Source organism: Eremomyces bilateralis, assembly GCF_010015585.1.
Source record: "Eremomyces bilateralis CBS 781.70 unplaced genomic scaffold P152scaffold_4, whole genome shotgun sequence".
In the NCBI taxonomy this organism is placed as follows: Eukaryota; Fungi; Ascomycota; class Dothideomycetes; order Eremomycetales; family Eremomycetaceae; genus Eremomyces; species Eremomyces bilateralis.
Window position 1 is genome coordinate 1,070,441 of NW_022985070.1, and position 25,144 is coordinate 1,095,584.

The 25,144-nt window shown below is 52.9% G+C and overlaps 9 protein-coding genes across 9 annotated transcripts; 4 read left to right on the forward strand and 5 right to left on the reverse strand.

Moving 5' to 3' along the window:
• Nucleotides 1–532: 532 nt before the first annotated feature.
• On the forward strand, nt 533–1,301 carry P152DRAFT_391975 (putative cutinase; the record flags this gene model as incomplete). Its single annotated transcript, XM_033676125.1, has 3 exons — nt 533–694; nt 745–959; nt 1,016–1,301. 3 exons carry the CDS (start codon nt 533–535, stop codon nt 1,299–1,301), a joined length of 663 nt encoding a protein of 220 aa, XP_033536722.1.
• A 444-nt stretch (nt 1,302–1,745) lies between these two features.
• P152DRAFT_471727 (uncharacterized protein) lies at nt 1,746–3,412 on the reverse strand (the record flags this gene model as incomplete). Its single annotated transcript, XM_033681091.1, has 3 exons — nt 1,746–1,777; nt 1,929–2,189; nt 2,245–3,412. 3 exons carry the CDS (start codon nt 3,410–3,412, stop codon nt 1,746–1,748), a joined length of 1,461 nt encoding a protein of 486 aa, XP_033536723.1.
• Nucleotides 3,413–4,588: 1,176 nt separating this feature from the next.
• P152DRAFT_371879 (uncharacterized protein) lies at nt 4,589–5,237 on the forward strand (the record flags this gene model as incomplete). The annotated part of the gene is made up of 2 exons (XM_033675531.1): nt 4,589–4,688; nt 4,744–5,237. Coding segments are annotated over 2 exons (594 nt in total), but the record flags the coding sequence as incomplete, so codon positions are not given.
• P152DRAFT_456135 (6-phosphofructo-2-kinase/fructose-2,6-bisphosphatase-like protein) lies at nt 5,034–7,732 on the reverse strand. The gene is made up of 4 exons (XM_033678932.1): nt 7,310–7,732; nt 6,080–7,256; nt 5,845–6,021; nt 5,034–5,796 (listed from the first exon to the last, which is right to left on the reverse strand). Exons 1-4 carry the CDS (start codon nt 7,321–7,323, stop codon nt 5,500–5,502), a joined length of 1,665 nt encoding a protein of 554 aa, XP_033536725.1. The 5' UTR covers nt 7,324–7,732; the 3' UTR covers nt 5,034–5,499.
• A 483-nt stretch (nt 7,733–8,215) lies between these two features.
• On the forward strand, nt 8,216–10,050 carry P152DRAFT_392196 (glutamyl-tRNA synthetase; the record flags this gene model as incomplete). The annotated part of the gene is made up of 3 exons (XM_033676132.1): nt 8,216–9,283; nt 9,335–9,501; nt 9,555–10,050. The coding sequence occupies 3 exons, from the start codon at nt 8,216–8,218 to the stop codon at nt 10,048–10,050; spliced, it is 1,731 nt and encodes a 576-aa protein (XP_033536726.1).
• A 743-nt stretch (nt 10,051–10,793) lies between these two features.
• Nucleotides 10,794–12,899, reverse strand: P152DRAFT_471731 (FAD/NAD(P)-binding domain-containing protein; the record flags this gene model as incomplete). Its single annotated transcript, XM_033681092.1, has 5 exons — nt 10,794–10,867; nt 10,941–11,634; nt 11,687–11,964; nt 12,023–12,361; nt 12,491–12,899. 5 exons carry the CDS (start codon nt 12,897–12,899, stop codon nt 10,794–10,796), a joined length of 1,794 nt encoding a protein of 597 aa, XP_033536727.1.
• Nucleotides 12,900–14,474: 1,575 nt separating this feature from the next.
• On the reverse strand, nt 14,475–16,583 carry P152DRAFT_471732 (uncharacterized protein; the record flags this gene model as incomplete). The annotated part of the gene is made up of 3 exons (XM_033681093.1): nt 14,475–15,847; nt 15,904–16,192; nt 16,251–16,583. 3 exons carry the CDS (start codon nt 16,581–16,583, stop codon nt 14,475–14,477), a joined length of 1,995 nt encoding a protein of 664 aa, XP_033536728.1.
• A 4,832-nt stretch (nt 16,584–21,415) lies between these two features.
• Nucleotides 21,416–22,774, forward strand: P152DRAFT_245823 (uncharacterized protein). The gene has a single exon (XM_033674656.1). The coding sequence runs from the start codon at nt 21,669–21,671 to the stop codon at nt 22,431–22,433; it is 765 nt and encodes a 254-aa protein (XP_033536729.1). The 5' UTR covers nt 21,416–21,668; the 3' UTR covers nt 22,434–22,774.
• Nucleotides 22,775–23,900: 1,126 nt separating this feature from the next.
• On the reverse strand, nt 23,901–25,140 carry P152DRAFT_456143 (uncharacterized protein). The gene has a single exon (XM_033678933.1). It carries the CDS (start codon nt 24,937–24,939, stop codon nt 24,052–24,054), a length of 888 nt encoding a protein of 295 aa, XP_033536730.1. The 5' UTR covers nt 24,940–25,140; the 3' UTR covers nt 23,901–24,051.
• Nucleotides 25,141–25,144: the final 4 nt, after the last annotated feature.

The following is a 25,144-nucleotide window of genomic DNA, read 5'->3' on the forward strand; positions in this document are numbered from 1 at the left end:
GTATTCCGTTGTTTAAGCTTCTTCATCTATCCGATGCATCAATATAGAATACATGATTCGGCCCCCCTCCCGGTGTCATTATTGGCTCTCTATATCCATGCTCTCGGCCGATGGCGGGCCCTTTGCCTTGCTAAGCCAAAGAAGTATATGGAGCATTAAACATAGCTTGTTTTCTTAGCGTATCATGCGTTTAGTCTGGTTGTTTGATGTGTACATCCTGCGACTTGCCAGGCGCCTAAGCCTGCCCGCAAATCAATTCTGTTTGACAAGGTACATGCCATGTGTAAGTAGGAGGCTCATCGTCATGAAGTTATGCGTGGGAGGCGTATTCCCCAGAAAATTCATCTAATTCATGCCACTTGGCCCGTCAGTCATTTCAGGTAGGGTAGGGAGGAGACAGTGGATCCCAATCGAACAGCATATATAGTCATTCCTCGCCGCTCCTATTAGATCCTCTCTGTATCCTGCAGCATAGTCACTCTTTCATCCACAAGCCATTCTTTTCGCATACGATTGATTCGATTTGCCCAATATGAAATACTCCACCGCTCTTCTCGCCCTGATCGGCCTCGCCGCTGCGGCACCTTCTTCCGACCTCGCCAGACGTCAGATCACCTCCGACGAACTTATCAAGGGAGGATGCAAGAAGGTCGTCTTTGTTTGGGCACGCGCCTCGACTGAACCCGGCAACATGGTTAGGAAAACCCCGCGGTCGACGTGAAGAGCTCGCTAACCGAACCGCAGGGCATGAGCATGGGTCCCATCGTATGCTCTGGTTTGAAGAAGAAATTCGGCTCGAACAGCGTTGCCTGTCAGGGTGTCGGAGGTCCTTATTCAGCGGGTCTGATGGACAACGTGCGGTCGGATGGCACCACTGAAGAGGCCGTCAACGAGGCCGTCAGCATGTTTACCAAGGCCATTCAGTGTGAGGGCGCTCTCGTCGTCGGTGGTGGATACAGGTAAGCGGATAGAACGGCAGCATACACCGGCAGGACGGTGTTAACATTTTTTACAGCCAGGGTACCGCCGTGACTGGGAATGCGGTCATGAAACTTGATAGTGCCGCGAAGGAGAAGGTCCTCGGTATCGTGCTATACGGATACACCAAGAATGGTCAAACTAAAGGGTCCATTCCCGGATATCCCTCCGACCGCCTCAAAGTCTTCTGCCGTGACGATGATGGAGTCTGTGACGGCCAGCTCATGGTGACTATTGGTCACTTTGGATACCTTATGGACGACAGTGGCGATGAGGGTATCGCCTTCCTAACTCAAAAGATCCAAGCAGCTTCCTCGGGCTAGACGAACTTGGCGTTATTGAGCCTCACATCTCTCTAACGGATGTGCCTGGACGCCGGTCGTATTGAAGGGAGGAGGGGCAGATGTCTATAATATTCAATGTGAATAATGGTCAATATGCCCAATTTCAATGCTGCATCCATTCATCCAACCAATGAAAAGTTACCCACCTTAACATATATTGTGCTTTATGTATGCGTTATTTGATGGAGAAATCGAGATCGACTCAAGACTCATGAACGAAGTACCAAGCGAGCCGTCGAAGGACGGAGAGACATTGAGAGGGAGCAGAATATGACGCTACCATAATAGGACTGACCCATCCTAGCCGCTGGTACGCCTTTCGAAGATCCTGATTATGAGAACACGAGCAAGGATGGGATACGGCTTTGATAGCCGCAAAATAGGAGCTGGGTATTGCGAGTCATGATGAACTTGTCCCTAGCTCTAGATAAATATGGCGAGGCCATAACACCAAACTGACAACATTGCAACCGTAAGCAATAAACGATAAATCCGAACAACTCATTCTGCATGGAGACATGTTCTGTAATATGCAGCAACACCGTCCGGAATCAATATCCTCGTCTTGGTCCCGAGTCGGAATGCACTCGGCCCATTGGAACAGACCCCGGCAGAGGGGAACGATGTCTAGACGCTGCTCGATATGGACTTGTAGCGTGGTGAGTTTCGCCATGAGCATGGCTTGGACTGCGATGCGTCGACGGATGTCTTCGAGGCGGCGGTAAGGCATGCGAAGGATATGGAGCATGGCCTCCTGCTTCATGCCAACTATGGGGCCGCTCCGTGGTGCGCCTCTGTGGACGAAGGTGGCTAGGGGAATGATCTCTAGGCCGCCCTCGGGGAGACGTGCTGTGGTGAATATCATGGCTGGGGGAATGGTGCGAAGGAGAGTGGCGCGATGGAGAGCGGTGCGAGCGTGTACGCTGTGGCCGAGACGACGTCGACGTGGTAGACACTTTAGACGCGGACCGGGCGCGGTTCCATTTGTACATTTTCCGTCCGCCGCCAATGACGATAGGCGCGATCACACTGAGCGGCTCTAAGATGTCCGCGAGCCCTCGTGCAGTATCTTTGACCCGATCTTTCAACGATGGGGGGTCGGGATCCGGTTCGTGGCCTTCCTTGCCATGCCGTGGAGGCCTGGAAGAAGACGGGGGCGTGTGGAGGTCTGGAGCCGATTCGGAGAGGTTCGTCGGTCGCCGTTGTGGGTAAGGGTGATTCCTATGCCTGCGTCGATGCTGGCGCTTCTTCATCGTTGCGAAGACCTTTCCATAATCTTCATCGGATCTTGAACTGAAGGTGCAGATGGAAAGGTGGCTCTTTTTCAACGGCGTTGCATCCTCGAACAGCTCATCCTCTTCGTCCTCGAAATCTACAGGGAGGCTGGACGACGGAAGGCCCAGGATGACTCCACGGCCATAGCCCCAGTTCGGAGTCGGAAGCGTCTCTGCAAAGTTGATGATTTCCAACGGGGCGTCTTTATTCATCTCAATAAAGTCCTCGTTGATATCTTGCAAGACTTCGCCGCTATCTTCTAGAGCGTCGAGAAATGCGTCCGAGGAGGGCACGGACGAGACCTTTGCGATGGCACTCGCAAGTTTGCCAAGGTTCTGCTCCGCGTGTCTCCATACATGCGGCGCGGCAAGGAACACGATCCGGCTCGTCTGATTGTATATCGTCTGGAAGCCTTGATGACGCGCCTGCGAAGCAAATAGCAACGCTGCCTTCAAGACAAAGGCTCCCAAACTGTGGGCGATGAAGATTATGGGGACATCTTCAGGCACGCCATCCTTTTCCCGAGCTCTTATAACGCGAGATAGTAGCCGCTTCGCGATCGTGTCGATGATGCTTTCGGAATGCTCCAAGTCGTGCCCACGGACGGTGCTGCTGAAAAACAAGACTCGAGCGTTCGGACGTTCGGACGGCAGGTAGTCGCGCAGCCAGTTCCGTCCGTTCGGCGCGGTCCATGACTTCCAAGCTTTGTTCGGCTGGTCGGCGTGATCAGAAGGGGATGCAATGGCGATAATCTCAACGGAAGGATGGAGAGGGTTCGTGACCGCTCGAAGAGACAGCATCTGCTCTTGGTCCATCGCGAAAGGAGGTATTAGGGGTTTGGCGCTCTGTGTCGATTGAGGAGGTGATCAGGTTGGAAGCATCATGGCTTCGAAGTCTGCTTGTAATACTCCGTACTCTTGAGTTAAATAGGTTCTGGATCCAGCACCAGTTCCGAAGTCAGCTGTACAGGAGAGCATCGTCTCCCGAGTCCCGTGTCCCGTTGGCTTTGCCCGCACATTTGCATGAACTGCTGCCTTGTGATTTGACGTGGCATGGCGGCGGTGCCTCCCATGCCGGCAGTCCTAGCAAAGTCACACATATCAGATCAGATGGTTGGTAAGGAGTCATCAGGTCAGTTCAGCGACACCTGGAACACGAAAGTCGAAAAGACAGATACGTTAGCCACAAGTAGGTTGCTGTCCGTTGGGAGCTATCGGTATCTCCCAAAAGCCATAGGATGGATGGCTGTACGCCACTTCCCCTGTCCTCAGCGTCACGAACCTTCGAAGGCTTAGACCTTGGAGTGTCGGAGCTCCAATGGTTACCTCCCCTGACGGCGATTCTCAAGCACTCAGCCTTCCAGAGTTCTAGACCAGCCCTACGGCCGTGGCTTTGTGACTTAAGGACCCTGAGTCTTGAGGCGTTGGGACTTGGGTCATCTTCTCATCATCAGGAGTCGACTTGGAATAAACAAGTCCTGTGTTGATGATGTGTATGGATTCAATAAACCGCCCTTGAGAGCATGCTCTAGAACCTGTATGGACAGCTTCAGCTGGACACACGGAATAAGGTGGCCTTCAGCCTCAATCATGAGGACGTCAACTCGCCCATCATTATGTCTCTGAAAATGCGTTGTAGTCACTAAGTACTCTAAACAGCGCTCGGCCAGCTTGGGAGATAAAGTACATCACTGACTTAAGTAAGTGCTTACCTTTGCAGTTTGCACGCATTTGGTCTCGGACTTTATTTAGGTGGAATGAAAATCAATTGACCTCAAAAGGTGGATCTACGAATCTCCCCTTCTCATGCCCCTTTCACCTCACCGCCTCCTCACAACTCCACGATGGGCAACCGTAAATCTCCGGGTCCCAAAGAACCTCCACATCTCGAGCCGACTTCATCCAGCTTCAGCATATCGCACGGGATCCCACCCCTCGACGAAAGCAAAAATGGCCTCCGACAAGCTCAAACATGACGTCAACAACGACGACCCCCTGCCCTTTGAACTCACGGATCTAGATCAGAAAATCCTCTCCCAGACCGACGAAGAATACCAACCCCTTTCCTGGGACGAGGTGAAACGCATAGCCGGTAGGCCGCTCTGTCTGCATTCCACTCCCGTCATCGGGCACTGAAATCCGTGCAGCCGAGAACCGCCTGGAGCTCTTCACGCGCACGCCGTCGCAGCTGCGGCGGTACTTGACGTGGTCGCGGCGTATTCGGATTGAATATGGCGGCATGTTGAACTACATCTGCACGGAGAGACTGCAGTGGGACATCGCGGACGGCGGGGTTGCGTGTGTGAACCCAGTCCCGTTCGCCGATGAGAGGGACTACACGATCCGGCTCAACGACTGGCCCTATGGCGTCAGTCCGGAGATCCGGCACCTGTTGGTCTGGTTGAAGACGCCGCTGGCGGTCGATCTGGAAGGGAAGTTGACGCGGGAATCGTGGGACTCGATCGATCATTTCGTGCGTCGGACGTTTCGAGTCAAGCTAGAGGCGGACGGACATGAATTGCCGGCGAGCGAGAGGGTGCTGTGGTTTAAGAACTGGACGGCGCTGCAGAGCGTGCGGGCGCTGGAGCACTTTCATGTCATGGTGCGAGGGGTTACAGATGAGTTGATCAAGGAGTGGACGAAAGGCCATGTAGCCTGTGTACAAGATGCATAGACCGGGTATAGAATAGACATAATGGCGAGGGCCGAAGGTATATTGGACCGGCTTGGGACAGCAACGGTTCTATGACAGCAGACACTAATACACCCATCTAAACGTAGCCCGCAATCAAACTCCGAAGCAATGCCTTATCTCATCTCTCATCATCCGGACATGTGTATTCGCTCCAGTTCGCAATATCCTTCCAAATCGTAAGTCATACAAAGCTGTCCCGACCGACAGCTCAGCTTGATGGATCAATGTGTGTGTCCTTCAGGTTTAATGGCTGCGGCACGGTAAAAGGCGTCCCCGCGGGCCTGGATCCTGGCTCGGGTACCGCTGGCGATTGTGAGCCTGACACAGGCGTTCCTGCTCCACTGGGAAGTGGCAGCGGTGTGATGGCTCCCGACTGTGGGACGGACGGTGGGACGGAAGGCGGGACGGGGATCGAGATGTTTTCCGGCGAGCCCGGGATGATATTTTCGGGGACGTCGGAGATATGAATCCGTTTCGCTTCGTTGTTGTAGGAAGCGGGGATGATCTAATGCACAATCAGCAGGCGTCGCAACTTGGCAGCGGAGCGCAATACCTCAATTATCTCATCGCGTGGAAACTCGATCTTCGGGATATCCGCCGCGTTGCAAGCCATCAGATAGCCATAGAGGACCCTGAGGACGCTTTCATGAGCAATGATGAGGACGTCGTTCTGTTCTCGCTCCAGCTCGAGAATGATGGGCTCCAGTCGGACTGCCAGATCATGGTAAGACTGCAGAAATTAATCAGTACGGTTGCCATTGCATGGCAAGTGACAAAGGGCTCCTTACCTCTGCTCTTGGATATCGATGATGATATGGGTCGGCCTCATGCTTTATCACCTCATCCGGATACTCTGTTCTGATCCGTTTCTCGCTCATTTTCTCGCAAACTCCTGGATTCATTTGGCTCATCTGGCTCCGGGGAATTACGGCATAACCGTTCTTGGCGAAGTACTGCCCTGTTTCGATAGTCCGTCGCCTCGTGCTTGTCCAGACTGTCATCGGCACCAACGCATTCTCCGGGCCTCCTCGGTCGATCAAGGCCTGACGCTCTTGCTCACGATGCTTGATCAATCTTTCAGTTAACTTCCGGGCGTAGTCTTTGCCTTCTTCCGAGAGAGCAGCATCGGCTTTGTAGGAGTCTTCGTGTTTGGTCGTCCCAGCGCGGGCAAAGTAGGTTTGTCTCGGCTTCGTATGCAAATTGAGAAGGTAAAAGACGATGCGCTGGGACAAGTATCCGAATGCGCAGTTGTTAACAACGACCCTCTCTCCGGCATTTATCAGCTTTACCCAATGCAAGTCCTGCTCTTCCATAGTTTCGAAATGCGGGATTCTGGCGGACAGACGGGCCAAGTAGTCTTTGACGGCAAGCTCGTCGGACCATCCTTTGTAGTCCGGGGATGAGATCTTAACATTGCGGACGTTGTCTTCGATTATGCGCTCGTCCGTGCAGTGGGACTCGATGAACAGCGTTTGAACTTGATGTTTGGCGAATTCTTTCGCCAGTGCTCGTCTGCCTTCGGAAATGGCATTCACGGCATCATAGATGGCCACTTGGCCGTTCTCATGGTCGAGGAAATGGAAGATGTCCTCCCGGCACTTCTTCAGGATCTTGTTCCTTAACAACACCGAGGAAGGGGACGCATTGATATGGAAGTAATCCTTCGGGACATCGGTGCCCGGTCCCATTGTCGCTCTCCGATAATCTCCTAGATGGAAGACGTGGGTCTTCACCCCAAGCCAGCGAAGGTACCGGGCAAGGGCTACGGATATATGAGTCTTGCCACGAGCTGGCAAGCCAACGGTAGCGATGACGATCCTTCCGGAATGAAATAGACGGCCAGACTCGGTGCTATACAGTTGGGCGGGCGCCATCACTTCCTTTTCGGGGAGATCGTGGATGGCATCGACGTATACGCTCGACCGGCGCCGGACACGCGGCGAGTTGGCCATGATGTCGGCAGTGCTGCTTTCCGTCAACCATTGAAGCGGAAGGAGGATGGTACCACCATAACCTACAGCAGAGTGTCCATATTGAAAGAGAGTAGTGTCCGGGGGTATCGAGAAACCGGAGGCTTGAAACGGGAAGCAATAAAGCAACGGTGGAGATCTAGTTCGCAATTTGCTTGCGGCGGCAGACAGGCAATCTCTAAGAGAGATGTTACACAAACGGCGATACTATTTCGTGCTCCGGATGGGTTGGCTGTGAGTCCACGATGTGCATATTTCCGAGAGTGACAATGGTACGGGGGACAAGAGAAGCATTGCAATATGAAGATGGGAGAAACGGAGAAGAGTCGGGGAATTGGAAGATTTAGCACAGTTTAGAGAAATGTCGCATCAAAATGAAGACCCTGCCAGTAGTACCTCCGTTGTCCGTCTCGTTCATACAATACTAATCTGATAAATGGAAGGGAAGCTTCAGGCGTCCCCAATTTCCACGATGACAATCAAAGACGCTGACCGCTGAAAGGTGCAAAGATATCAAAGGTCTGATTGGCTGAAAGGTGCAAAGATTTCAAAGATATGATTGGCTGTCACTGGAATTGATAAGGAACTGGTGGGAGAGTTCAAATGCACGTGATGATCAGCAGACCTAGTTGGCAGATTAACACGTGCAAGTCAGGTGACCACGCGTTAAGCACTGTTTGAGTCAGGAATATCTCCTTAACCGCTCGTGAATGAATCATGTCATTAAGGCCCCAAGGCAATTATTCGATCCACCAGCCAGGCCATGGACTGGATATTCCCTAGAAGACTTCCCTTGATGCTGGACATCTGAAGACATGGACTTTCAAGTTGACTTGTTAGGAGTTTATCCTCTCTACCTTCATCGGCTGGAGAGACTTTCCGCACAGCTTTCATTGTCTTGAACATCATTCAGCGCTGACTTGGATTGGCAGAACGCTGCGCGAAACTTCGATGATGCGCCTGCCTTCTCTCAGGCATGGCACTCTCAGGCATGGCATCAAGAACATTAACTCTCCCGGGCGCGGATTGAGTCCATTTCAATATGTGACCCTTCTCTCGCGTCCATCCGGCTCTCGCTGGTTGAGCAAGGCGACGAAACTCCCCGAACAACCGGCCAGAACCCGATTCGCACCCTCCCCGACCGGATACCTTCACCTTGGGTCTCTCCGGACCGCGCTCTTCAATTACCTCCTGGCCCGCCGAACCGGCGGGCAATTTCTCCTTCGAATCGAGGACACGGACCAGAAACGGACGGTGCCAGATGCAGAGGAAAAGTTATTCAAAGATCTACGGTGGGCTGGGTTGGAATGGGATGAAGGTCCCGAAGTAGGAGGACCGTATGGCCCCTACCGACAATCCGAGCGGACAGCGCTCTACCAGTTGCATGCCGGGCAACTCCTAGAGACCGGACACGCGTACCGATGCTTCTGCACGCAGGAACGGCTTCAGGAACTCGCAGAGGAGCGACACAAACTCGGACTCCCGACCGACTACGACCGTCGATGCTTCCACATGAGCAAAGAAGAATCGAATGCGAAAGCAGCGGATGCGCAACCCCATGTTATCCGCCTTCTCTCCCCGCCGAAGTACCCGTCCTTCATCGATCTAGTGTATGGAAAAGTACCAAAGGGGGCCACCCTGAAACGTACGGTCGACGACGCCTTCGACGATCCCATTCTTTTGAAGTCGGACGGATTGCCGACATACCACCTTGCGAATGTGGTAGACGATCACCACATGGAAATCACCCATGTCGTCCGAGGGTCCGAGTGGCTGATCGCAACCCCGAAACACATCGCGATGTACGAGGCTTTTGGCTGGAAACCACCGGCGTTTGCCCACGTAGGCTTGCTGGTTGACGAGGAGGGGAACAAACTAAGCAAAAGAAAGTTGGACATTGACATTGCGTCTTACCGGGACAAAGGCGTCTTGCCCGATGCACTCGTGAACTTTGTAGCTCTGCTTGGGTGGTCGCATAATATGGGCAAGGACTTTTGCACCGTGGAAAGACTACAAGAGCTTGTAAGATCAAAGAGTATGCTATTTTTTAACATTGTATTAACGCGTGGGCAGTTCCGACCGAAATTCACGAAGGGCAATACAACTGTAGATATCAGGAAGCTTTGGTTCCTTCAATCTAAGCATGCTGCCAACATTACTGAGGAGAGTGGCCAGCCATTTGCCGACCTTGTTCGCCAAGTTGAAGAGGTCGTTGTGAAGGAATACAATGTCGCGGACAGGTAAGACTTCTGGTCTTGGAGCCTTTTGATATCGGCCATTAATCCAAAATTAGATCCCATACCCTGCAGGATACACTATTGCCAACATACATATCCAGCATCCTCAAAGCGGATGCGAGGAATTATTCCACCCCAGAGGAGTTCGTGAAACGCGTCGAATTCTTCTTCCGACCCCAGCACTATCCCCCAATCTTCGACGGTTACCAGAAATCCAACGTAGCCGTGGACACGCTGGCATCCGCCTGCCGTCAAATTCTCCAAGCATCGCCCTGGACGAAAGAGGGTATCCAGAAGGAAATTCTGACCACCGTGGCCCAATTAGAGAAGAGCATCGCCTCTGAAGCGTCTGAGAAACACTCCCATCGAGCCGTGAGTGCCGATGTGCACCATTTTCTCCGCGGTGTTATTCTTGGTGGCCGAGCAGGACCGACGGTGGCCGAATCCATGGAGATCTTGGGGAAGGCGTTTTGCGCGGCACGATTCTCCGAATTCCAAGCCGCTCGCCCCGCAACGGCGGAGGATGGTACTGTTTCCTCTGCGGCTGGGTGACAATTGAAGGGGGCTCGGCGATCTCGTACCACCGGTGTATAGAGGAGCCGTGTAGCCAAAACTCCACCCGTTCCGAATCCGCACAGTATGACAACCCGTTGTCGATCCGATCGCGATGGGGTATGAGGATTCGAACGGACGTGGCGGCTGCGGGCGACTGTCCGAGCAGATGGACGATGTGGCGGGGCTGTTGGAATGGGCGGTTGGTGGATGGACGAGGTTTTCGAGTAGGGTGAGGATGAGCCTGGAGGGATCGGGCATAAGGCAGCGGAGTATGGGGATAAAGAGCAGTAGATAGTTCTCTATGAAATGACCAGCGCGTCGGGGACGCCCGCTATATAAATCGATACCCGTTGACATGTTCCAGACATAAACCTGTTGGGCTTCAGTCTTATCAGCCAGCCATATATTGAGTCAGAGATGGAAACCACGACAGAAGGAGACTGCAGCAGAAAGCATCCGCACGTTGAAACATTTGTAGCAAGGTCTAAAGATCTATTAAACGCATGAAAAGAAGTCTTTTCTCTCCGCTTTCGCTTTCCCAAATCAAACATGGCCGTGGTCCAAACATCCAAAAACAGAAAGTATACACAAAAGTACGATGAAGCTTTGGCCGAAGATTATCCCAATGCAGCAGTGGTTGAACCCGAAGTATATATGGGAGCAGGAGGTGGAAAGGCTGAGGGGGCAGTACGAGGGGCAAAACCTCTGGAGGACAAGGAGCGAAGTCAGGGCCACCGCGCTCACTCCCGCGAGACGTCTCGACCAAACATCTTGGTCTTGGCCCAATCCATCACTACCAGGATCCTATTTCTCACTAAACACGAAGAGAAAGCCGTTAGCATGCTATTACCGAGTCTCGGCGCGGAACGCTGTTGGGGTTCACTTACTGCTCCAGCACATGCTCAGATAGGCGCTGCGCCAGAAGATATAGGTCAGGCCACCACCGGTCGCCACGTTTCCGGTCAACCAGCTGATATCCGCCACCGCCTTGTCGCTCCCGATGTACGCCAACGATCCTTGATGGGAGTATTCGAACGGTCCCATCTGCTTGACGCGTCGGAGGCGCTTCTGCAGTTCCTTGATGTCCGCGAAGACTTGATCCCGCTCCTCCTTGTTCGGCGCCTTGGATTGGAGGTCGCTCAATTGGGATAGCTTATCCTCGATGGCCTGGGTCTTCGCGATGTTGTTGAAGAGCCTCGCCAGGAACGCGCCCTCTTGCGAGGCGACCTGGGCCGTTGGCGCGTAGTTGGCGATGGCGCAGTCGCCGACCGCCCAGATGTCTTCAGTACCCTTCACGACGAGGTATTCGTTAACGAGGAGGCCGCGGCGCGAGTCCTTCTGCGCAGGAATCTGCATCATAAGATCCTTCACGACAGGCCGGAGAGCGTTACCAGTGGCCCAGACAAGGAGACCATAGGGGATATTCTCCGTGATTTTCTGGCCGTCCGGACCGGTGGACTCGGCTTCGATGTACTTCTCGTGGACTTTTTTGACCATGGTCTTGGTACGGATGGTGATGGTTTCTTCCTTGAATGTGCGTTCGGTGTAATCAATGAGTTGCTTGGAGAACATGGGAAGAACCTAAACGACGAATTAGTTCTCAGTACCGAGTTGAGAGTGACCGAAACCTTACGTTTGGTAGAGCCTCTACGAGGGTGACGTGGAAGTTGTCTTGAATTTCGGGGATCCATTTCCTCAGATCATCTTGGAAGAAATCCTGGAGTTCACCGGCGAATTCGACACCGGTAGGACCGCCGCCAACCACCACCATATGCAGTAGCCGGGCTCGTTCCTCGGGAGATTGGTCCCGGAAAACGGCGGTCTCACAGCAGTCCATGATGCGTCGGCGGATCTTCTGAGCGTCACCGACCTCTTTGAGGAAAAGACCATGCTCACGGACACCGGGGATGCCTAGCAAATATATATCAGCCGGCTGAACTGCACGCAATGCGAATAGCTGTGAACTTACCGAAGGTCGCATTTTCCGCCCCAACACCAACCACGAGCATATCGAACGCGATTTCCGATGTCCTCACATTACCCTTGATTTCACTCTCGTCATTGATGTATACGACCTTCTTCTTATAATCGATCTTCGTCGCCTCGGCCTCGTAGAACTTGACGGCGGTTTTCTTGTGTCGCAAGAAGTTTCGAACCGGCTCCATGATGGAGCGATGTTCGATCTGGCCGGTCGTGCAGGAGGGTAGGAGCGGGGTGAAGAGGAAATAATTGCGCGGGGAGATGACGATGACATTGTAGTTCTCCGTATCGAGTTTCTTGAGGAGCGAGACGGAGCCCCAACCGGTGCCTGCAGGTCTCATAGTTAGCAAAGGTGTTCGATACTGTCTGCTCCTGTCCGCTCCTGTCCACGGATTTTGATGCGAGCAACTCCATGGATCCGACGTAGAGCCAGAATGTTAGACAATGGGACACGTACCAAGAACCACCAACGTTTTCTTCCCTTCCTCTGGCACCTCCTGCTCTGCGGGATGGCGCATCAAGTAGATCTCATAACCCACATACACCAGCGCGCCCGCCGCACCCAGATATGTCAACCGCCAGAGCCATCGAATGAGTCGGAAGCGCTTCTTCGGTTTCGGGGTCTCCGCCTCCGCCGGCGTCGCATACGCCCGGGTCGACACGAGCGATGTGACCGTCGTGATCCTCGACGGCAGCGCACGGGAGACGGATGAGGATGTGAGAATCGGGCTCCGCGACGGGGCTTGTCGTCGTGCGATGGCGGCGGAAGAGAGGGCACGAGAAGTGTGGGAGATCAATCGAGGGCAATTGGCGGCCGGGAGGCCGGCTTTCAGCCGTATCGGCGCGCAAATGATCTGTTTCATCATCGTGGCCGTTGGAGCGATGACTTGGAGGGAAACACGCTCAGAAATGCGATTGCAACCGGGTCAAGAAGAGGCAAAGCCTGGATTTGATCGTCACACAAATAACGAGGGTGGGAGGTGTCGATGGAGGTGGTTGCAGGTCGGGTCGACGGCTCGGACGAAATGGAGCAGAGCAAAGCTTGATCTGCAGACGTCACCGTTCTCGACTGCACTTGGATTCGGACAATTTCCTACGGCAGAAGCAGGAAATATATGTAGGCGTGCTGCCGACGAGAGGTTGGTCAGCAGAGGGCGTGAGGAGGGAGCTGAAGGATTTGAGGCCTCGTTCTGAAAAAAAGAAATGGAGTCAGATGGATGAAGAGAAAAAGGGTCTAGGAGGCGATGACACCAGCAGCCAATGCTTACCACTTTATGGAGTACGTGCAGTCACACACTTGACACTCCCTCTAGCTGCGTCGGATAAGATTTAATTTATTAAGTACGGCACACAGCACTTGAATCTATCGTTGGGATCTGATTTTAACGTGTCCGATCCCAACAATGGGGAGCGGAAAATGGGAACCAGACAGCCTTCCAGCTTCTTGTACAATGGTCGAATTCCCCAATCCGGCTAAAAGTAGAGCGTGTCGGGCTCAGTGGAATTGCTTATTACTGTTAATCCCAATTGACAAATCCATTACGAAATACATCCGGTAATTTAGGCCGTTTCATGAAATACTATGTACAGGTATTATAGCTTAAGGTGCGGTAACCAAAGGTATCACCGACTTAGTAACTGCAGTGTATACCACCAGATTCGGGTGCCGCTACGATGAGAAATTGAGAACGAAGGCGACAGGAGCTTCTTCATGTGACAAGACCAACGTCACCACCTCTTAAAATCCCTTTTCAAGCAATGGTAATATATTACTAACGTTAGATTCGGAGCTGAAGATCGGGTCAACCCGGAGCCATCGAGTCCATCCGACTCTTGGGATTCTTACGACTCCTGTCGGAATATCGAGGAACCGTCCGGACGCGAGGTTGGACTCCCGTCGGTGAATCTCGTATCGTGTCTACGGAGACAATATCACAAGAGTCACGTTTCTTCCCGAGAGGACACAGGGAGCATCTTACGGCGTGCGTATTGCTGTCTGCTAGATGTACATGGTCTCCTTTCCTCCCTTCCGCATCCACGTCTCCCCGCGAGACCGATGTCGACAGGAAGGAGATCGATCGCTTTCGATCGACCGTCTCTATAGTGAACCGACCGAATGAATATCGACCCTCGCTCCACTTCAACAGCTGAATGATAAATAGCTCGGGCTCCCAGCCCCCCGGAAATATGCAGTCAAGGAAAGAACGCCATCGCGATGCCATGCCATGCAATTCCCCCCTGAAACGCGACGGAGGGGGGAATAGTGAACAGAAAACGAAAGTGAAAAAGACAGCGGCCGAGAGCGGTGGCTTAATATAACCACGGACGGGTCCGGCAGAAAGGTCTTGACCCTTCTGCACTATCTAGAAACGCTGTCGCCGGTGAAATAAGCTCAACGTGATGAGAGCTGCACAGGGAATGAGATAAGGAGATCCGGAAAATCAGTATCTCTGCTCCCTTGTCCGGCTCCCGCCTCCGGTTGGCCCTGTTTGCTGCCAACCATACGGCTGCCCGGAATAGCTTCCCCCTTGATGTTGACCTGGACCGGGCGCCTGACCCTGCGGTTGCGAAGTCTGTCCCCAGTTCCCGACATACGGAAGACGACCCCACTTCGTCTCGCTGAAGTTCCTCCCAAGGCTGCGGTACTGCAACCGTGGCTCGGGTCCAGAGCCCGACTGGCCGTATCCGCTGGGGAAAAGCCCACTCCCGGCGCCAATACCGCTGTTCAGAGTCCCGCTGCTCGGCTGGGAAGTGGAGTTGCGGATGGCGCCCATCATCCCGCTCGGCGGCGGGACGAGCAACGTTTGTACTGCGCGGATTGGTCGATACGGTGAGGAGCGCTGAGCCAGGAAATAGGACGGAGAGAGATGGCTCGGGGGTAGGGCAGTGGCGGTGGTTGATGGCGGCATGCTGGAGGATCCCGGGGTGAAGTGTTGGGTTGGCGGCTGCGAATGCGTCGGCGTGACGTTGCCGGATGAATTGGCAAAAGTCGCGGACACAGGAGAGACGCTCGTGGAGCCTGGTGGGTAGGGGCTGAGATTGCGAGGAGGGGGGCGAAGGTCGAGTGGAGGGACATGCGGAGGTATGGAGAGGGGGGGAAGTGAGGTCCCCATAGATGAAGGGACGTTGACTCCAGTGCCTGGCCCTTGATATGGTGTGGGAGGTTGCAATTGCGACTGCGACTGCGGAGGGAAGACGAGAGACATGGCATTTCGTCCCGGCGGAGGGAGTTGTGGTACCAACGGGTTTGAAAAGTGATTCGATTGAGGGGTCTGAATCGAGAGATTCGGTACCGGAAGAGGTGGAAGAGAACGCTGGGGGTTTGAAGCAGCCGCGGGCACCGGAGTTGGGAGACTATGAATCGACCGGATCAGTTCTTGACGCTTTGCCGGGGGCTCGATGTTCGCATGTTCTTCATAACCGCGCTTTTGGCCGCCGAAGTGACCATCCAGCTCGGGAAGAGGTCGGATTGGGGACACGGCGGCCGCACGCATCTGTGGAAGAATGATGGGCGTGGAAGAAACAGCCGGTGGGAAATGATAACCCGGCTGTGATGGGGGCGACGTATGTGCGGATACTGGGGGAGACGGCAGCCCTCTGCCACGAGGGGTGGATTGTCGCGCCAGGGAGGCGTAGTAAAAGTAATCTCCGAATTTGCCCAGCTTCGCCTTCCACTCTGCCCAGTGCGTCTCCGAGGCGTAGAGGCTGTACCGCATGTTGCTCAGGAACTCGACCTCCATGACGTGGACCTCTTGCACCGAGATCCCGGATACTTCCGCCCAGGTCTTGTTCGTGTACGTATTATCGTCTAGGACTAATCCAAAGGTTAGTACAAAAACCGACATATGATGAGAAGTCGAACGAGCGCACATTTGTTTCCGAGCATCAACGCAACCGTCAGCAGCCTGAATTCGCTCCCTGGCTTCCCCTTCACCATTGGGTTGATGTGCTTCAACCGGTAGATAAAGAGGAGGGCGAGCATAACCACATTCTGCGTCACCTGGGTGGTGGACAATATTGTGGCGACCCATTTCGTAAATCCGGTCGACGGTCTGGCTTCGGGTAAAAGGGACTGTGCAATGGTCGGAATGACCTCGCGGTCGGCGCTCTGGATCTTTTGGAGTAAAGTCGAGTCCTCAAACCAGAAAAGGCATGTTACCTATGAACATCCAGTCAGCGAAACAGGGTAAACGACGAGTCCCAGAACCAAATCGTACCTCGGCAGCCAATTGAGGCATTCCCAGTTGCTTGACATTGATTTCCGGTGGTATCTGAAGCGATGGAGCTACCAAACTCGTGAGGTTTTTTCTCCGCTCATTGGGCCCGTCCACGGTGGTAGAGTGCACGGTTCCATGTTGTAAAGGCGACCGTCGTATGGGGTCTACCATGCTCGCCGACGCGCTTTGATATGGTCGAGATATCAGGTTCTCCGGTTGCCGATACGGATCTGCCTGTGCCGAACGATACGTGGTATACCGCGGACCATCGGCCATCGGCGTTGGAACGGGGCCACTGGATTGACCATATCCTCGACTAGACACCCCGTACATGGTCAGAGGGGATGCTGAGTCGTCGTTGCCGAAGGGCAGGGGTCGCACTGCGTCCGTCCACGACTTGACTGGCTCTCTGCTGCTTAATGCTTGAGGTACAGACGAGGGAAACCGCGGATATGGAGTTGGAAGCGTTCTGACTGAATCTTTCCGTCGTGTCCGGGGAGAAAGGTGTGCGAGAGGCTGCTCGTAAGGGAGCACGGCGTGAGGCATAGGGTTTGGATAGCGTAGTTCGAGCATGGGAGGCGGCGTTTTCGACGGAGGTGATCGCTACGTGATGTGAGAGCGTGATATGGTCGAGGATGCGATCGGAACTGTAGAGGCTTGATTTAAGGAAAGTGAGTTCGATATTGTGACAAGGTCGGCAAGTCAGAGGTGGAATTAATGGAAGCCGCGAGAGGCCAGTGGAGGGCAAGGGAATCGAACGGACGTGAAGGTGTGGATGGGAGAGAGGTATCGCAGCTCTCAGGACATTTTCATCAATGGGAAGTCTTTACAGTACTGTAGGGCAGGCGTTTGTTGACGATTTCGATCCCATTCTTTTCCCATGGGCAAAACACCCGCGTGAATGTCTCAATGTCGCGGCCTGGTGGATTGAGTGATGGACCCAATGGCTCGGCCAGGCTCATGCAAGGAGCTGGCGTGGGAAAGCCTGTGTACCTCCAAACTTGTCCAATGGAATTGTGTGTCTTCGGGCCCTCACAATGCTAGATGTGAAGTATCGGTATGTGAAATATGTCCCGTGCCTGACGTCGGGCAGGTGCAACAATAGAGGGGGAGGAGTTTGGCTCCGGTCGGTGCTTGCACGTTTCCGCAAGGTCCGAAGTAGGTCGTGGTGGTCGTATGTGGTGGTGAAAGGTGGAGAGATGAATTCGACTTGCAGTCCAACGGGAGATGCGGATATCGGCTGACGACCGCAAGCGGAAGCAGTCGGTTTGAGGCAAGCGGGCAGCCTGAATACCACCTGAGGATCGATGACCGGTGGAGAACTGGAGATTCTGAGCTGTAATCCGTGGGACGCTCGATTGTGAGAGTTCAGTTCGAGGAGATTCAGATTTGGGAGCCAGTGAAAGCGGGATTCAGGGTCGAACAGGTGGTGGTCGGAATGATTCCAATATTGAATGGACGGGATTGATCGGCAGTGAAGGGATAGTGACGATGATGCCTCCTTTCGCTCGTGGACTCCAGCGTCTTTGACGGTACAGACACGGTATAAGTCCGCCTGAGGGTCATCAATCGAGTTGGGTCTTGCTGGTCAAACCCGCAAACGTTCGTTCCTGGACTACGACGTTGCACATTATTATGATTAAGAGAGGTCGGATTGTTCGGTTCGATCGGGAATGACAAACACTAAGGCAATCGAGTGTTCACACAGGCAAGTAATTAAGAAGGAAGCGAAGAGAGGAAGGATGAAGGAAATCAAGGAATGTGTGCGGTCCGAAGGCATTGCTCATGCTCGAGAAATGGGCCGGGTAGACGAGTGGGATGGCAATAATAAGACGATACGCCATCCAAACCATTGCAGTGAGTCGATGACCTAGACCGGGTGGTGGAGGGCGTGGAGCCCAAGCCGCAATCAGCAATGGACACAGGAAGTCCTCCGTACCATAACCTTAGTGTTAATCCAAGTCGGTATCCAAGGAAACCCCCCCTCCACTGTCCAGGTTGTATCTGGTCAGTGGTGGTCTGGTGGAGCGGTGGCAGAGAGGGAGAGACGCAGCACAGCAGCGAGGCTAACGTCCAAGCCCGCCAAAGAATGGATCAGGATTCAGCAGACAGCATGTCATCCGTGATCCGTCTCTAAACAGAAACGAGACCATTATCAAGACAGATGACATGGGTTTCGCGGTTCGCCAAATGCTGGGCCGCGGATTGGAGGGCCCCCATGTCCCCCTAAGTTAAGCCGAATGAAAGGGCGGCTGTCCTGGTAAGTCGTATGGATCAAAGCCCAAAGGATCAATGGATCATGGCATCAGACATGGGACCTTCCGGCCGTCGACCACTGACAGCTTCGGCACAAATGGACAATCATCTTTCATCAATCATCACACACTGGCGTCTGGCAGTCTGGGACGGCTTGTTCGCCTTGCCTCGTGCAGTCTTAGGCACGCTTTGTTGATCTTTTGACGAAGCTAAGGGCCGACCATCAGATTACAGAGGGGGAAACTTTGAGGAGTTTTCCCGCCTGTCAGTTTGAGTTACGATACTCCGTATCCCGTCCCCACCAAGCACGGTACGCGCAGCCTGCGTACCCAGTGGGCCAGCGGGCATAACTGGTAAGTGGTAGGTCCGTAGGTGGGGGGGGAGACTAGGAGTTGTGCCCTTGACTTGCTTCATGCTTGGACGCCAACGCCAACGCCTGCCAAACGCCGCAAAGCCCCAGCTTTCCATTAAATCCATCCATGGTCCATACCTTCTGCTGCACGCGTTCCGGGGGGTCTAGTTTCATTTTAGACGGAAGGCTCGGGAAATGCGAAAGGTGAGGCACACGGGATACAGACGATACAGTAATACCCAGGGGGCCAAGAGTCCTGGAATCAAATCTCTCTCGTGTTGGGTTTGGCTTTCTGATAGTGGTAGGATCAACGAATAGGCGGAAAATACGTAGTACGTTAGGAATCAGGGGATGAAAGCGGCCGTGGTAAGAGACATAAACCGCTTGGATTCTTGGAGGCTTGGGAATGGCCTCAGCACCCATACATCGGGAATTCGGAATGTACTGACGATGATCTTGGGCCACTTTACTTCGGGGGCGACATTTCTGTGGTACGCCCCGGTGGCCGGAAACGCCTGATTTTGCGTTGATGCTGGGGTCACCCACTGACTCTCTCTTGATTCCAGGATAGCCAAAGGCAAAAGGCAAACTACAAAACTCTTCATCGGCTTTTTTTGCTAAATTATAGATTTTTTTAGGATCCGCTGGACCTCAGTCACTCAGCCGAGTGTGCTTCCGGTGGTCTTGAGCCTAGCCTCCACCAATCCGCCCGCGTCCACTTTGGCAGTTGCAATTTCTTCACTCTTCGCAGTCATCCAGCCTCATGCATCGCCTCCAGCCGGGACTTCTGACGATGGCTGGGTCCACTAGATCCCAGTAGCCTGAGGTCAGCATGGGTGACGACGACTGGCGAGTGACGCCCATTTGGCTGACACAGTTGACCTTCCATTCTGAGTTTGAGACCAGTCCCCAACAGACTGTATATTTCGTACCCTGCCTGAACATAATGTAGAACACTGTACATTCAACACCGTACAGAGTGTACACGTATCCGGAACCTAGAATAGACATTCCCCATAGTGAAGTGGTTGCGTGCTCGAGCATCACTACTATTTAAAATTTAATGTATGGGTGATGGTGCCGTAAACGGTAAATCGGTATTAATTGCAACCCCTTGCCTCCCCCTTCATACGAGACATCTACAATGTGGAATCCTCGGTGTCCTGTATGTGATATGCCAGAATGTATCATACATATTTGCTGCTGGTCAGTTTTGCAAATTGCCATGATCTTCCTTTCGGTACAGGGACAGGCGTAGGTAAGTCCGTTCGGTAGGAGGGCTGTACTATTACTAGGCGGTAGGATTGTAAGAACGAAATATTGCAGATACACCTAGCCGCCATTGGTCAGCTTTGCGGATCGCGTACTATTTGGATGGTATGCCCGATGCCGTACGCGGTATTAGAGGAGACTGGAGACACGCGGTTGCCTGAGACAACCGATCTTTGGAATTTGGCGAGTTCAACTGGATCATCATTGATCATTCATCAAGTCACTGGTTTACTGTGGATTTCTGTATGGGTTGTTAATAGTAGTTTCAGGCCAAGGCTGAACTTTTGGGTCTCAGACTGTCAATCGTTGGTTCAAGCCATCAGGGCTATTTGATACTCGGCTGCTTGCGGGCTGAGAGCAGCTGCAATTTGGAACTGGGAACTTGGAAGACAGCCCGAACCCTGCAGCAGTGTCTCCACGCCGTCATCGCTCATCACTCGTTGGGGAGATTGGCAGATGCCTCTTGACTACCAAACACTATGATTCTCGTATCTACAGGGCGATGTCGACAGATGATCACACCGCTCGAGGAAGCATGATGTTTAGCAGAGTTCATCACCATTCCTTCGCCTTTCCCTCCTCCCCTTTCGTTGTGAGTTTGGGTGGATGAGGTTAGGGAGATATATCGTTGGTTCACAACGGTGAACCGTACTCTCACATTTCATTGGGAATATAAGTTTAGTATCATGACCTCAGACCGAGGAGCCGATTCCACAACAACTATGCATCGGCGTATATCTCTTATGGAGGTTAGCTGTTACAGCCATACACCAATCAATATTCCTCGCTTTCAAAGTCTAACTGCGGGGGAATAACCAGGTTCACAATGGCTCAACATCAAAAAGCAAACATTTGCCTATTCGCGCGACATCCGTGTCGTTCGCTATACTGATTGGTCATTACTCACGACGTACCGTAATTCCAAAGGCTTGACGCCTGAGGGTGTGCTCCTCGGTCCGCCATTTCCTCCTTTCCTAGCGTTGGCCCTGGTCGGAGCACGCCAGCTGCCAATGCACTCCCGGTAGGGGAGGTCTCAAGGTAGGATGATAGGACATGATTGAGCTAAGCGGTCTGCCTGTCTTGCTGCGTGTGCTCTACTAGACCAAGGGCAAGTCGGTTTAGCAGCCTATTGGGAGCATCTTGGGTAGATCGATGTATTTGCAATAGAGAGCAGTTTTGCCATACCGAGGAAACATCTCGATGGTCCATATTCGGAACTTCCCTGATATGAACGCTAACCCCTAAAGCATCACGATTTCGGAGTTATGGACAACGCAAATGAAACCTCGGATTGGCATGGCTGCCTAAGTCCCTAGCAGTCTGCCGCCTACGAACAATACTTACATGTAGGCAACTTTTGAGATATTAGTCGCCGATGAAACAGGTCATTCACCATGGCCATCCTATTAGTGCGAAACAAAGTCGTAATGCACCAGTGTCTAATCCAAAATGGCACTTTAATGCTTTGGCAGTGATCCGCATTCCTACCACATATTGTGTCATCGTGTGTGTTCTGTTCTTCGCGCCTTGTTCCATAAATGATACACACCACTCAAATCTTTGAATCCTGGGAGTTTGTCTCCAATGGCGTTTTCAAGTTGGAAGCATTCCCGCGCCCCTCAGTCGTTAATCATAAGTGTCAAGCGTCGATGGAACGCCTCCTCGGGTCGGGAACTGCCTGCAGACTAGGACGCCCCAGACGCCCGACGACGCTTGGCTGCTGGATCACGAAGTTGCAACTTGCAAGGACTCCCAAGAATCCGAACAGGCACAACAGTGTGCAGAAGTATATTGGTGATCGTTGGTATCGTTCGGATTCTATTGGAGGAAGTAGGCGAGCCTTCCGTGGCTTGAAACTTGAAAGCCGAGTTGACAAAGCGGGCAAGGGCAGGGAAAATAGCAACGTTAATGATCAACCGAAACGAGGGGAGAAGCTAGAAAGTCTGACGGCTAAAGGTGAATGCAGAATGGCATATTCCGTCTTGCGATCGGTAACGAATGTCAATGTGGCACCAAATGCCCGAATACGGGAATCAACTGGATGCAATGCATTGAGTGGATCGGTGGCCGGATTCTGTTTGTCTCAGGTTCTTTCATGTTTTGCCAGGCTCGATCACCGAATGACTGAACTGGTTCCATCGTGTTCATTGATCCATCGGATGACCCAGGCATTCTTTCACGCAAGCTGCAGACGGTATGTGAGTCGGTTGAAGCCACTCGAAGCCCATGTGCATCCTGCTCCATTCGTCGAGGTACCTGGTCGCTTTGTGCGTTGTCGGACTCTCCACATGGGTCAGGAATGAAAGTTTGTCAATCCGAAGTCGTCCATGTCACTCCGCGGTTTCGCATGTCACGTCGAGTAAACTTTCGGTACTTACTATGGATTCCTTCGTCCAAAGTACAGTCCCATCATGATATCATGTAGCATGACAGGGGACAGTATCGCCCCCAAGTCATGAGAGTAGATATCGGCATCCGAAGCTGAGCATTAAGTACCCTGCTGTACTGGTTTTGTAGTCCTTGGGGGACAGTGGACTGGGGTAATTAAAGGCAAAACACTGGAAGCAAAAGCCTGCATGGTCCGTATCTGAGGGAGTAGGTTGGTCGAGAAAGAAGACTGTTCATGGCAGTCGACAGACGATCAGGAAACATGCATTCGCCAAAGTTTCGGTATCACAAGAATTTCAGTGCCAAGTTCCAGTCCGAATCGCGTTACGCGTCTCACACAGCCGCGTCGGGCGTCCCCTTACTACTCACGTTGAGACTTGAGGGCCAGCAAAATTTATTTCATTGGTACTAAGTTGTATCAGGATTTCTCCGTACGGCGCCTGTCGTTCCGCCCACAATCGGTCAATCCCAAGGGTTGATATTCGTCCTCCCAAGCCGTCCTTTGTAATGATACGGTAATCATCACTTCCGTCTTCGGTCCACATGCCTCCTCATGATACATCATGATCGACCTGTGCCCCAGGGCGTGTCCCCCCTAGGCGCAGAGGGCTTGATAACTCCTGACAACCCCCAGTCAAGTACTTGTGAACGTGGTCGAAGGGTTAGGATTCATATTGCAGCCGGTTTGGCTCAGCTCCTTTGTGTAACACGGCAACACATGACAGAACCGCAAGTCCACTTGCGGTTGCAAACCGACAACCCGTGGAAAGCAACCTGTAGGCAATACAAGCATCCCTTGTCCAACCTGGTCCTGAGGAATCCGGCGTCTGAATGTGAAGGAGGGCGTTCGTTCAACCTGAGGAAGATTGGATCTTCTTGAGCACACGGACAACCTCTGCATCTGCATGAATCTATCGATTGGAATCGTTGCGACACATTCACAACGCACTCCATACTGGGTACACCAGTGCTAAGCCGAACAGAATGGCAACATGAGCAAATACGGGGGGTCGCAGGCTACTCTATGCGAGGCCATTCGACATGAAAATGATATTGAAAGCAGGCTAGCGAAATCGCATGATTCCATATTCTACAGACAATACTCTCAACGTACGGCTATTATTATTCCACCAGGCCATGGACCTGAACTCTCTTGATGTGGGGTTTATGAGCGGTGAGGGCTTGCACTTGTCGCTTTGCTCATGCGCCAGGAACTACCCCTTAGGCGTATATTCACGCCTTTCTATGCTATATGTAATCTCCACTGCATTTCAAACATCGTTCTTCATGTACCTGTCCCTGTTTTATGTTATAGTCATCTTCGTTGTCCTCCAAAAGTCAACCTGTCCGCATCTACCATCCCTACTGACCGGCTGTTTTATATACTCCGCAGGCGCTGTAAGATATCACCCGTAGGCTCAAAAGCTACTCGAATTTCAATTGCAAATACAGTAGCTCTCACGTATTGGGGAAGTAAATTGAATATGATGGAGCGGCTGTTCAGCTCCACTGCTGCTTTGAGACCTTTGAGTGTTAAGTGAACTCCAAGGCCGGACAGGTTCTAGTCCTCCGCCGTCGCTGGAACAATCCTTCCAAGATATCTTCTCCTCGCGCGTGCCGATCCAGTCGCAGCTGGCTTTTCAATTGCTCGAGCATCCCTAACACCCCGGGATCCGCCAGATCCAAGTAGCTCCAGCTACGATGGTTCGGGTGCGGGCACTGTGTTCGAACCTCCGCGGTGACATCGAATGTCTGTCCCTGTGGACATGAATGCTGGCAGATTCTCCTGCAGGACCAGCGCCTGTGACGGTTGCCGAAGTAGATATACGATAGCTCCGCGACCGACGGGCCGGGGAATATGACTGCTCGAGGAGTTCGGCCCTGACGTTTGCGGGCGTGTGCCTCTGGATCGGTGTTGTGCGAGCACTCGCTATCTGCGTCGCTGTCGCTGTCGTTGCCAAGCTTTTGAATATCTTCTTCGGGGAAATGTGCTAGAACTTCGTCCAGGGATAGCAGATCCCCTTCCTCCAGACTTTCCATTTCGGACCTGGTAATGGGATTCAGCTGCAAGGCATCGACCCCAGGTACCGCTGGCACTGGGCTTGCTCCCTGAAACACGATTCCTGGACTACTATCTCGTACTAATACCTGCCTCCTTAGGGTTCCTGGTCCAGCCTCCTCTTCGGCGAGAAATCCCTCGATCGTTTCCATCGGATCTGTCAAGATACCAGAGGCGAGGAATGTCGCAAGGTTGGCGGTTCTCTGGCGGCTCGGGGCGTCCCTCATGATCACGTCTGGGATTTCCGGAGTGCGTGCTGGAGAAACTGCGGTGCGTTCGGACTCTGTATCATCGTCACCTTCCCGGCTGCTTCGGGGCCAGGAGGAGTTTGCAGCGGGCTGGGGACGCTGGTCGTTGCTCATGGCTAGTGATTTGCTCGTGCTGTATGTTCGGAACTCTCTGCTCGATGTAGAGGTGGATGAAGCTTCTTATAGCTTGGCCTATGCTGTCACCAGAGACCACTGTCATACTATTAGTCGATGGGGACGCCTTCACCAGAGCTCTTAACATGGTGGCCATGACAACCCCTCCATGCTCTCTTGCTCACCGGATCCGCTCGTGGCTATC

What these genes read in the sequence shown, in the direction of transcription:
- P152DRAFT_456135 (XM_033678932.1), bottom strand. An exon ending in ATCGATATCCAAGAGCAGAG is followed by an intron (nt 6,022 to 6,079) that starts GTAAGGAGCCCT and finishes TAATTTCTGCAG; the next exon opens with TCTTACCATGATCTGGCAGT. An exon ending in CACGCGATGAGATAATTGAG is followed by an intron (nt 5,797 to 5,844) that starts GTATTGCGCTCC and finishes ATTGTGCATTAG; the next exon opens with ATCATCCCCGCTTCCTACAA.
- P152DRAFT_245823 (XM_033674656.1), top strand. Translation starts at nt 21,669, where the DNA reads ATGATACACACCACTCAAATCTTTGAATCCTGGGAGTTTGTCTCCAAT.
- P152DRAFT_456143 (XM_033678933.1), bottom strand. Translation starts at nt 24,939, where the DNA reads ATGAGCAACGACCAGCGTCCCCAGCCCGCTGCAAACTCCTCCTGGCCC.